We start from the raw sequence: 13,101 nt of genomic DNA on the forward strand, positions 1-13,101 counted from the left end.
AAAGTGACAATAGTATTGTGTTTTGGATATTTGATACTTGCATTGGTAATATTTGTGTGAGATGGGTATGAAGAGACGAAGACCATCCTGACAGTTGTGTGGACGTGAGCGATGTCAGATGGAATGTGATGTTGTTGGCCTTGGCTGCGAAGTATCAGCAGATCACTTCAGCGGGGTTGCTGCCTGCAGGTGTAATGTACGGGTACACAGATGAGGGATTTATTGGCGGGGTGTTGAAAGTATTTACTGTGTGTGTGTCAAACTGTAGACACTTGGCACAGTGCCTGCGTGAACAGTGATCGGGAAGGTTGCACACAATTTTGTTGCTCTTTCTCTTTCGTGCACGAGCTCGCGTGCACATACACACACAAACATATATATATATAGATATACTCACACTGAAGCGTGGACAACATTTTCGCGTGAAATGGAAATTAAGAAGAGGAAGAGGAGTAATTGATAACAATGTAAAACTGCAAATAATGAAGAAATACAACTTTGGGGTAGCAGATGGAAGTCGGTCCCCAATAAAGATTTTATTGCCCACGGCCTGTTCACAGCACTCTGCACATATTTGCACTATAACAACGTCCAGGAGAGTTGAAAGGCGATTGTCAAGAGGGAGGGCGAACGATTTATCATCGCCAGTGTGTTATAGTCAGTCTACGTACAGCTTCTACTGCATTATACGATCCCCATCTTTCTATCACGATTCGCTCCATCCCACAATACTGTGAAAATGTGATTCGTTTTAAACCCAAAGATCAAAATTTCCCCATAATTTAACTTCAAGCTGGCAAGAAGGAGTGGGTCTTCGATGAAGATTTCATTGTTACGACAAACGTTGTGTTGTTGCAGATTGTTTAAAATTGTTTTATGCCATGCCAGAAACTTAGGCTATATATCACGGTGTTGTTGCAGACATAGAGTAGTTATTATTATTATTTATTGCAGCGTAAAGAACTATTCTTAACTTTTTGTTGACCTCGGCTTTAATCAATCTGAGTAAAATCTGCTTAAGTGACATTCATCTCCAATATCACATGTTTTACATGAAGTATATTGATGTTGTTATTAACTGCTATCCTGAGAAATAATTTAAAAAAAATTATAACAAAAAAATAAACCAAAACTAAAAGAAAATGAAACCGTGTGTCCAGTGGTGAGAGTGGTGCCGGCAAGACAGAGAGTACCAAGCTGATCATGCAGTACTTGGCTGCCGTCAACAAATCGAACAATAACCTCATCACAGAGCAGATCCTGGAAGCTAACCCTCTCCTGGAGTCTTTTGGCAATGCCAAGACCATCCGCAATGACAACTCCAGTCGCTTTGGGAAATACATTGAGGTCTTTTTCAAAAAGTAAGTAACAGTGATTTTAAAAAAAAACAAATAAAACCATTGAGCTATTCATTCATAACATGGAGTGTTGCATTAAATATCACAAAGCTTTGTTTTATTTTATGTGATGGTCCACATACTTGATGTAAAGTATTATATTTTGCTTTTACAGTGGAGGCATTGTTGGAGCAAAGACATCAGAATACCTCTTGGAAAAATCCAGAATTGTGACACAGGTTAGTTTAGAATGTTAGTATGGAGATGTGCAGGCAGACAAGGTCAGGTGTATCATGGTAGTTTAGTGATGATCTTGGACCTTTTTTGTCCTGTAGATCATATGTATGCAAGTAATTCATTCTTCTTTCAAAATGGAATAAAAAGCTCTCATGGAAAACAACTCTACTGGCACTATATATGGTGCATGCAATACTTGATATGTGAACTGTATGTATACTTTTTCAGGCTCCAGAAGAGCGGAACTACCACATCTTCTACGAAATGCTTGAAGCTCTCACAGATGATCAGAAATCACAGTTGGGTCTACAGACAGCACCTAAGTATTTCTATCTGAACCAGGTATTTGAAGACAGTATTTTGTATATAGCACCTACCAGTTTCTTTGTGTGCTTAATTGTGTGATCCTAATGTATGAGACTACTTCAAACACCTCCTGCAATAACATCTACAACAGCTTCCATGGGGTAGAAAACCTACAACTGTTGTGTGATTTTTTTATAGACATGCAGGTGCAAAAGTGTATGTACATATGCATAAATGTTGCTATGTTATAATCATGCATGCTGACACATAAGCACAAAAGCAAGATTTTTTTAAATGACAAATTTTCTTATAAAACATACTTTTTTTCTTTTTCTTCATTCATTTTTCTTCCTTACCTCATTTATTTTTTCTCTGCAGGGAGGAAGCTGTGTAATTCCTGGGAGAGATGATGCAGAAAACTTTCGCAAAGTTTTGGCAGCAATGGAAATTATGGACTTCACTAGGGAGGAACAAGATACAGTCAAAAAGATTCTTGCTTCAGTCTTACATATTGGAAATGTTTACTTCAAGAATGTGCAGGTACTTTTTTAATTTGATAGTCTTGTGAACTCCACCTTGTCCCACTTTATGCCTGCATATGCCATGTTCCAAGGTTTAATCCTTCAGAAAAAAATTAGGTGATTCTGGTGTACATATAAACTGAATTAGAGGTAAATATTGTGTAGTAATTGTACTGGCAAATAAGCTTAATGTGTAGTCTCCTTGCACAAATTCTGGTTGGTAGATATTTTCATTATCTTATTTAATTATTTCATCCCATCAAGGGAGTACAGTTTCATTTGCTTCTTTTTTTTTTCCCCATAAATTTCAGCCAGTCATGACATTATGAGCTGAATCCCATATGTGTTGTTTCAGGAGGATAACCATGAGACAGCTATCCTCGGATCAGAGGCAGAGATCAAGTGGGTGTCTCATCTTTTGATGCTTTCTGATGAATGGTTAAAGCAGGCTTTGACCAGCAAGGTTACGGTGAGCATTTTGAAAATATAGCAGACTTGTTCATTTGCAAAATTGCTTTAGTATATAGAAACAAAGTTGAACATTTCTTTCAGGTGTAGAGTAATTTTGTTCTTATATCTTTTCCTATGCTGGGTTGCTTTGCCATTTTCAGCAGCATATTTTTAGCACGAAGAAGATCATGGTCCATACAGCTCAGAAAGTAACGACTGAAATGCAGAAATCATTATTAAGCAAAAACAGTGTAAGCAGTATGAGATAAAATAAACAGAAGAAAAGCATTTTTAATTTATTAAAAAGTCATATAAGTTTTCTAATAAGAAAAAAAAAATTCTAATAAGAGAATTTTATTTTTAATAGAAGTAAGATTTTTGTTGCATAATTTAGTTATTTATTAAGATGATTTATATTTTTCTGGTAGGAGGCACGTGGAGAAAGAGTTGTCTCCCCTTACAATTTGGACCAAGCACTGGATGCTAGGTGAGTATTTGTTGACTCATACTCAGCTCTCCCCTTCAATCTAGTAGGAAGAAATAGATTTTTGAGTTTCCACATTGTGAGATAATGTTAAACAGTGATGACAAAGGCATTAAATAAAGGTTAAAGTATTTTTCCTATGTAATGTTTTTGACCTGCTCATTCTAATCAAACATAGTGACTATGCACCATTGGCCAAGAAATATAGTAACTTAAGATGACATCTGCAAATTATTATCTATAGTATTTATGTTTATGAAGATAGTTGTAGTTGTTTAAGATTAGCAACAGGTGTTTCTTGAAGAACATGACCAAGGTGTACCTTGAGTTTGTTCCCTTGAGCTAAGGCATTTTCTTTCATATTAAGGTTTATCTGCAGAAGCACAGTTATTAGAACGTTTTTACAGGGATGCCATTGCAAAAGCCTTGTACAGCAGACTGTTTACTTGGCTTGTGGAGAGGGTGAACCTCATTGTGTGTCGGGCTGAACGCGAGAAAACTACTTCACTGGCTGTGCTGGATATTTTTGGCTTTGAGGTTTGTGCACTATAAGGTTTGAAAGAGCCAGCTTACACATTCAAAGGACAGAGTGAACTTAAGGTTGCAATGCCTATTTGTCAAATGAAATAAAGAAGGAGTGTTTAAAAGACAATCTTCTTGTGATAGGAAGATAAACACCTAAGTAACACTTGACTGATCCTAGCAGAATACATGTCTAGAGCTGTACATCTACTCTAATATGTTGTCATAGCTTGGTACTTGTTTGTAATTATTCTTCTGGTTTGAGTCTCTGTATGTCATCACAAAATATGTATCACCAGCTTCTGTGTCTTAAAACAAAATGTGTTTTTCCAGTTTTGTGTTTTACGGTAACATATTTATCATCAGTTCTGCATGTGACTAATTCTGTTGTTTGTAAGTGGCTGTAGATTTTTTGTGTTTTTTTTTATTGTGTGTAAGAAGTTTTCAGAGTACTTAGCCTGACCCCAGAGAAATTTCCCCCAGGTTCTTGTTGACTGTGTCAAATGGTAATGGGTATACAGCCAGTGCCATACAGAGATAAAAAACTGGTTATGCAAAGAGCTCCATGTAAAGCCTAAATATTTCTTTCCTCTCAGGACTTCCATCACAATAGCTTTGAGCAGCTTTGCATCAACTATGCAAATGAGACGCTTCAGTACTTCTTCAATCAGCACATTTTCCAGCTGGAGCAGAAAGAATACATAAAGGAGAAGATTAAATGGCAGCACATCCAGTTTAAGGACAACCAGCCAGTCATTGACCTCATTGCTACCAAACCTACAGGGATCCTGCATATTCTGGATGATGAATGCAACTTTCCACAGGTTTGTGCTTTATTTCCAGTTAACATTTGTTGCATAACATGCAGAAGGTCATGAAAACAACCTTTGCAACAACACAATTACCTACAAGAAAAAAATCTTTCAACATTAGCTCACTTAAAAGCTGGTCTATTGGGAATGGAACCATTTGCTTCATGTCCTCTGTGTGTGTGCACACACACATGTGAGCATGCACTTACATTTGCATATGCATTCTGCTTATTATTCATCAATAACCTATTACTCATTAAAGTTGATTTAATTTAGTATTATATAAACAATGTTTATAGAGGTTAATATTGTATTGTTTTACTGATGTTGTTAGTTCATTCATACATTCACAATCGATCATAATGTCATTGCAGTCTAGGGATCAATCCTTCCTGGAAAAGTGTCATTTCATCACAGCACTAATCTGCTATATGACAAGCCACGTATGTCTGATCCAGAGTTCTACATTATCCATTATGCTGGCAGAATCAAATACAATGTAAGTGTACTGTATATAATTCATGGCAAGAACATCTGATGCATACATTTGTGTTTATGACATTCTTCTGTTTTCATTATAGTGAATGCATACCTGGTTTTTTTCCAGGCTTCTTGGTAGGCTGCTAACCTGCTGTGAATTTATTGTCAACTTTCAATGCATCACTTCATTTGAGTCAAACTTATTCATGGGTAACATCACACATACACTGTGACACTCTGTTCTGTTCTAAGAAAATGGAAAAAGATGAAGATGGTAAAGTGAAACAATTTATATGTTTAATTGCATGGGGTTTTTGTCTGCAGGTGCTGCATTTCCTGGAAAAAAACAAAGATACTCTTCGCAGTGATGTTGTGGAACTCATGTGTGAGAGCAAAAATAAGGTAGGAGTTTAGCTTGGAGAGCATGATATTAATGCTGGAAGGTGTTAATCTCCAATACAAAATTTAAAAGAAAGACTTCCAATGTTTAGTTTAGTCCTTGTTACTCCCCAAGGAGCAAAGGCCGCTACAACATCATTTGGGCCCCCTTCAGTTGGACCCATGTGGTTCCGACCTCCTTTGCCTCGCTTTCTACTGTTCTTTTCCAAGTCTGCTTTGGTCTTGCAACTCTCCTCTTCCCCTCATGATTCCAGTCAAGTATTGGCTTCCAGACTAAGAACTTGACTTAATGACCACATAAACATAAGTATATACACACATTCCTCAATTTCAGAACCTGGTCTGCACCTATTAAATTGAATTTCATAACTACATAATTAGCAAGCAGCAGATAAAAATTCTTGATAAACATGCAGTTTGTTTTAGAGGCAGCACTTAACCGTACACGTGAGTCTAAGATGACAATGACGTAACAGTACATGGGGCAGTTCGTAGTGTCTTTTACAAGGGCAATTTTTAAGCCGAGAATTGATCAACTGAAGGATGGATGTGCATACTCATTCCTTATGGGCCATCTATTTATCTAAACTTTTGTGCATTTTCTTCATGAATAAATTCATATATTTGTGCAGAAATAAAAGGCATAGTTCATTTAAACATGATCTTTATTTAAGATACTTTTAAGAAGCTTGAATAATGCATGTTTTCAGTACTGATGCCTTGTGAAAATACCCTCAAAAATAACTTAGAAAATGAAGCAGCTTTAACAAATTTTCCCTTTAAATGAGAATATACATGTTTACTGTCTGTTGCAGCTTATTGCCCAGATGTTTGCTGACCTTCGGGACAGACAGATTACCAAAACTCTTAGCAAGACAACTGGACGCTATGTTACCATGAAGCCTCGCACACCTACTGTGGCTGCTAGTTTTAATGAGTCATTGCTGTCACTTATAGACAGCATGTCCAGGTACGCTTATTAATGGTAACCCAGGCCTGGGATTGGGCTGTTGTGCACCTTAAGCAAAAGACACAAAACCAGTGATACATTCAAGAAAACTGTTGTGTTTAGGTCATCAGATTTATGCACTGATTGAACGCTAGCTTTCGTAATCAATGCTTTTCTTTTTCCAGTGAAATTTATTCAGTTTTTTCCCCATTTCTGCTTCCCATTCCAACAATGATAGCTGCCTAGTTTTCTTAATGGTAAAGCTGGTCCCTCTGTGAATCAAATCTACCTCATGACTTAAGTTTATTCCAGAAAGTACTAGCTCAAAGAATTTTTCTGACCTACGCAATGTTCTGATGACCGAAACACAATCAACTGCAAATATTAATTATGTTGTAAAAATTGAATCACAGGCAACTGTTGAAATTAGATTTTTTTAATTTCTGCTACACAGTTTGAAATTCTGCAAATTATTTCATTTGCTGTTATTTTAAATGATGACTTTCTCTTTATTTCTTTCAATCTTAGCATGGAATGTAGTTGTTGAAATAAACTTACTCAAAATTTCCTGGCAGTTTATTACTGTTGCACTATGCACCATATTTGCCATCATGATTGAGAGTGAAAAACTAAACTTCTTTCAGGTGCCATCCCTTCTTTGTGCGGTGCATTAAGCCCAATGTCTACAAACAGGCCATGCAGTTTGAGGACCCAGTGGTTATGGATCAACTACGATACACTGGCATGCTGGAGACTATTCGTATCCGCAAAATGGGATACCCAGTTCGTCTAAAATTCCCAGTCTTCATTCAGAGGTGATAATTTATTTCTAGTCCTAATATATTTTCCCCCTGAAATTGAAAAATCTTGTGTAGAGGCAATTAGAACATAAAGAAAATAATGTTAAAAGTAATTTTGCAGCTGCCATGTACTTGAAAACATATGCATATGAATACTACTAAAGGGTGTGTGTGTGTGAAAAATGCCGCATATGTATCAGAGAGACTTTTTAATCACATTTTTAGTGCAGTAGACTCTGAAATGCAAGGTCATGGGTAGAATGATTGCTTAGGCTAGCAATTATAAATAATACAGTTTTATCTGAACACCCAACAGCAAATGGTACTGTTGAAGATGTTATTGTCCTCTTTCTACATGCCGCTCCCTAGTCAGAGTGAACCACTTTCACCACCTGTAATATTTGTGTGATGTGATCTTTATTTTTAACATTTTAAAAATACATATAATAATTATGAACATATAAAGAAGTTCTGCGCAAAAAACCCCAACTGAAGTTAAATTTAATATTATTACAATATTATATATTTTTCATGTGTTTCTAAAAATAATAGGCTTTGGAATATCTGTATGTTGAAAGGTATCGATGCCTTCTGAAAGGAACTACCATTCGACACAGTCAGTTGCCATCCGAAGCGTGTGCAATGATTCTGAGCACTTTGGGACCAAGTCACAAGGATGAATACCAGATTGGTGCTACCAAGGTCAGTAATGTGACTCCCAATGATCTTTTCAGCTGATTTTTTTTTTTCGGTTCATCCATTTGTTACATTATGTACTTGTTAATGCATTTCTTCTGTGATTTATTGTAATTTTTTATCGAACATCAACATCTGTTTAGGTATCATCATTGTTCATATTTAATGCATCATCATTGCTTAGTCATAACTTGCCTTTTGGTGTGCAGGTGTTCATGAAGGAAACATTTGAGGCAGTCATCAATAAAGAGGCTGAGAAAATTCAGAGAGTGGCTGCTGTCTGCATCCAGACCCATACAAGGGCTTACTTGGTTCGCCGTAAGTTCCTCAAGGCCAGAGCAGCTTCTAACTCAATCCAGCGCATGATCCGCATGTGGAGAGCCAGGTAAGTGGCCTTGTGGTTTGGCAGTTCATACAATGGTAATGTATAGAATGGAAGTATGCACAATAGTTGTCTGCATTGGTAGATTTTGTTTTCCCAGGTAAAATCTGTATCATTAATCATGTATTTATTGAAAAAAGCTTTTATTTCCATGCGAACAATTTCATTACACAATGGACACCTCATATGGTAACTTTACTCAGATTTTAAAATAATCGATACTTCTTTTCCCTTGTATGTGTATTTGTATTTCAAACACCAACAAATTCAAGTTCATTTATTTAAATGTTGAAATAATGCTCTTAAACATAATATCATAATGCTTTTTTCACTTTCGCCTGATCATATATATTCTGCCATATCAATTGTTAGGCTGTACTGAAGATTTATAGATAAGACTCCATATTATAGACAGCTCTAGGTACGAGCAATCGATCAATGTATATGGGCCGTGGCCGACAAAGACGTTCTCTTAAAATGCACAATTTATATTTTTGAAAGTGTTTCTTCCAAAATTAGCAATAAAGAACAAATAGTCGGTCACAATTTTATTTTATTTTTAAAGAGGTGACTTCTGCAAAAGATCATTAATGAAGCATAATTGATTGATGTGCGCTGGTAATGAGAGTTATCATCTGGGCTATATTATTATATCGACCTCCTGCCCTAGTTTAATCCACCCCGCTTTAGCGTTATATCGTCCCACACATATTGTCCCAACATGGAAAGTCGAATCGATCAGCCCCGAGCTATATAAATGTCTGCCCGAGATCGATCGAGTAACCCTCCGAACTCATGAATAACTACGACAAAAAAAAAAAAAAAAAAAAAAGACAAAAGCAAACAACGATTAAAAACAATCGTTTTATGTACCATTGTGTGATTTGTTCTTCGAATGTGTATGATAAAGCGGTCATTTTTGTCTCGCACGACAGTAGCTGAACTTGTTCGAGCAGCGCTTCTGTCACTGGAGATCGATTCGACGAACTATAACCATGGACGTGTATATGTGGACTGGTGTCTGTCTGCCAAGACCAACGCTTAGCCTCTTGCGGAGTCTCGGCGAGCCTAAACAAACAACGTGACTAAACCGGAAGCTTTGTAGTAGCATGCCTCGTTTTAGTAGTTAGTGGGGGTAGGTCGTCTGCCAGCAGTCCAGTGTCCAGTAATACAAGTTCATGAACTAATATCCCGTCCATAGATTCGACTTCCGGTGTTGGGACAATAATAACAACTATGATTGGGGCCATGGACGGCGTGATATTCGTGCTGGGGCGATATGCTTTGGGTCAAAATGACAGATGACCCACAGAACAAAGTCTCTCAAAATGTACTTATTTTACGCGCTTTCTACAGAAAATCGTCAGATAGGGTAAACGGAGTGTCAGAAGCGGTATATTTTAAAATGAGCTTAATGTTTTTTTCAGCAAACAACTTTAGCAAAAAAGTCGTAACAGAGCATAAACTGTCGGGTTTGGGAGGTAGTCGTAGTAGAGATGACGTTTATATAGCGAAATACGTCCGTGAAAAATGTGTGGGTCGTAACTAAGAGGTGGGAGTCATCGGGAAGGTCTTAATAAAGAGGTTTTACTATATAAACATAGCTTAATATTTTAAATTTTCTAACCCTAATCATTTATTTAAAAAACTTTTTACCTTAAATTTAGAATAAAATATAAAACATTTTCACTTCATGAAGTACTACGTCTGTTTAAAGCTGTACAATAATTCCTGATGTATACATATGAATATATGTTTCACTTATACATACCCAGAGATACAGCACACAACATATAAATGCATACAATTGCACTTGCCTTAAAAAAGTGCATTATATATTCACATATATATGCATATATATGCATGCACACACACTCTGTCCGTCATTTTTTACACAGTTTTCTACCCGATACAAACGCTTTCCTTCAATGCACCCATACTAAGAATTGACTGGAAATACGTGGGTAGTATTCTGTAAAACAACTTCTCTATATCTTCAGCAAAGGAATCCATTCTAACCAGCTCAAAATAAGACTCATAAATCATTTATATTAAAGCTTTAGACTGCTTGCAGAAATCTCCTAACCAGTGTTGGCAAATCTTATCCATCCATTAGTACCTCAGAATAAAGAAAATTGACGCATGTATTTTTACTACATTTACAAAATTCTGTAAAAATGTGATTATTCAATTATTATCTGTGCATGTATGATCAACCATTCCTTCTCATACAGTGCTTTTTGTTTAGTGTTTTTAAGTTAAAATATTCTCCCCTTTTTAGGGTGAGGGCTGAAACAGCATAACTTTTGCTTGCTTAATTTCCCTCATTAATAAAGATTTGTCATTTGCAATGGTGTAGGAACCAGGGGGAAGGGGTGCAGCTCCCCCACAATACTGAGAGACAAGAATGTGAATGATGTTCAGTGTCAGCATGGAATTTATAGCCCGCCCCTACCCCTACCCCTCACCCAAAAGCAGAGCATATTCCTACCACTGATACATCTCATGCAGTCTCACTTTTTAACACATTTCTTTATCTTCATTTTCCTTTGGAATGTTTTATTTTTACCCTATTATATGCATGCTTTCTTTCTCTCTCTCTCACACACACACATATTTAAAAAAAAGGAAGAAAAATGGTGCATGAACAACAGCTCTTCTCCATGTAAAGGGTACAGAAGCCCCGCAGTAAAACAAGTTATTGAGCACTTGACAGGCTGACTTTATTTCACACTGAACATGTCCCGCCAGTTACTCTGGCTATGTAAATGTTTCTGCTTCAGTACAATGATGTGTGACAATGGGTGGTCAGTCCTTGACCTTTCGATGGGCTTTCTCTCCAGTGTTATGCTACATTGCGCACTGTCTTTCTTGTTTACTTAGGAAGAAAGGTCATATATGCTCAGTGAGAGTTTATCTTCTGACAGACATGCTTTGTTGAGAATTTCCCACTAAGATTCATTAATTGCTTAAAAAAAGACCCATGGCTTTTACAGAGGTATGGCTGCCTGTAGCAAATGCAGGCATATATCACACATGCCACTTGTAATTGTTTACTGCCATTCATGTTGCAGTCACGACCCATTCTGATCCATTTCTGTAAACGTTTATCGTTACAACAGCATTCTGTGTGTGCATGTTAAGGAAGGGAGAAAGCAGACATATACATTTTTTCTTAATCCATTAAAAAAGCCACAATTGATTCTACAGAATGTTCTGCTCATTGTATTCTACAGAGACCTCATTTAATTTTCACAGATCACTGACATATTAGGTAGTTATGGTCTATCATGGATATTTTTCTACATGGGTGTAAAGACATAAATTACTGCAACTGCAGCCTTCCTTCTATAAAAGCACTTTTTCCTCACCAATAAAGCTGCCCTAAATTCTCATACAGATGTTATTAATATGATACTGTTTTCTAATGGTTTCTTCCAGTTTGTAAATTCTAGCATCATTCATTTTCTTAAATGCATCCTTAAAAAACGTTTCACGTTCCACCAAGCCAGCATACTCGAGCTTTTAATGCTGTATAGCTTGCAACACCTCCTTGCCGGCTCATATTTGTAGAGAAAAAACTTTAGACACAAATGATTTCAGGCGCTCTGGTCATCAAGTGACTCTTATCCGTACACCGTTTCCCCTCCACACATTTAATTGTGTTTGAACAATCGTTTTTACAGCATAAACAAGTATACACAGTCCTGTTGCATTGTTACATTTTACAGGTTACATTGTCGCGCAGCAAACGCATCGCCTGCATACTTAAGGAAAATTTAGCTTTTGCTAAAGCAACTCGTTAGCATGACAAAATGTTTTGTCGTCCGTGGAGACTGGTTTGTCCGGCACTGCCGCATTGCCCGAGGGGTTGGGTGTCTCTTTGGTGTCCCCTTTCAAAGACACTGTAATGATAAAAACATGGCTTGACACGGAAGTTCAGGTAGCAGGCTTACCCACGAGACAAGCTCTACTTTCACGGTACACCCACATACACAGCAGACGAGACAAGCTACATGACCCATGTACGGTGGCCAGGGATGGGAGGAGGGATCCAAGCGACTTGAGTCGCAGATACAGCCGCAATCATTCAGCGGGTCTTTCATCTGTCACTTGCTGAGCTCCACCTGGCGGGGGAGCAGATAAGAAACACATCTGCTGCAACTAGTGTCACCGCATTTCTCGTGGGACCACTCCAGGTCAAAACATTTTTATTCTGGAATGAGGAAATCGAAATCATAATAACATTTGACTATTATTATTGCGCATTTTCACAGCGGTAGGTTTACCTTACACCTGCCCCTTGATACGTTTTTTTTTTCAGCGTTGTGCAGTTGATGTACATTTGTATAATGACCCAACACTGTCAGTTGTAGCATGCCTTTTCAAATCTCACCTTCACATTCCATGGAACAGTAAAGTGTTTTTGTTTCATGTAATGTATGAAACTTGATTCTGAAGATGTTTAAAGCTGCATTCCAGCATTTCCAGTAGCATGTGTCCCATGATGTACATATCAACTCTTGAACAATCTTAAACATTTTTTTAAGTTCTCATATTTCAAGCCATAGAGCTACAAGGTTGAGATTTGTAAACCATGCCCATGGAAAATACAGATTTATTGAAAAAGTCAAAATTATATGACATGGGGGCACCACATCTTCTGTTTACTTTCAAAGATTGGATATCATATATTGTGGGGACCATGATAACATCATAAAGAGTA

General features: G+C 37.2%; 1 protein-coding gene across 1 annotated transcript in view; it reads left to right on the top strand.

Annotated features, from left to right (window-relative positions):
- Nucleotides 1–13,101, top strand: part of LOC112561210 (unconventional myosin-XV-like) — a 55,334-nt gene that overhangs the window by 10,592 nt on the left and 31,641 nt on the right. The window contains 15 exon segments of the mRNA XM_025233555.1: nucleotides 1,161–1,361; nucleotides 1,513–1,576; nucleotides 1,803–1,916; nucleotides 2,259–2,420; nucleotides 2,757–2,870; nucleotides 3,280–3,338; nucleotides 3,743–3,872; nucleotides 4,454–4,681; nucleotides 5,044–5,074; nucleotides 5,077–5,168; nucleotides 5,474–5,551; nucleotides 6,364–6,518; nucleotides 7,142–7,312; nucleotides 7,876–7,999; nucleotides 8,203–8,378. Of these exon segments, the coding sequence (XP_025089340.1) occupies nucleotides 1,161–1,361; nucleotides 1,513–1,576; nucleotides 1,803–1,916; nucleotides 2,259–2,420; nucleotides 2,757–2,870; nucleotides 3,280–3,338; nucleotides 3,743–3,872; nucleotides 4,454–4,681; nucleotides 5,044–5,074; nucleotides 5,077–5,168; nucleotides 5,474–5,551; nucleotides 6,364–6,518; nucleotides 7,142–7,312; nucleotides 7,876–7,999; nucleotides 8,203–8,378 (1,899 nt within the window).

This window comes from Pomacea canaliculata, linkage group LG1, assembly GCF_003073045.1.
Source record: "Pomacea canaliculata isolate SZHN2017 linkage group LG1, ASM307304v1, whole genome shotgun sequence".
NCBI lineage: Eukaryota > Metazoa > Mollusca > Gastropoda > Architaenioglossa > Ampullariidae > Pomacea > Pomacea canaliculata.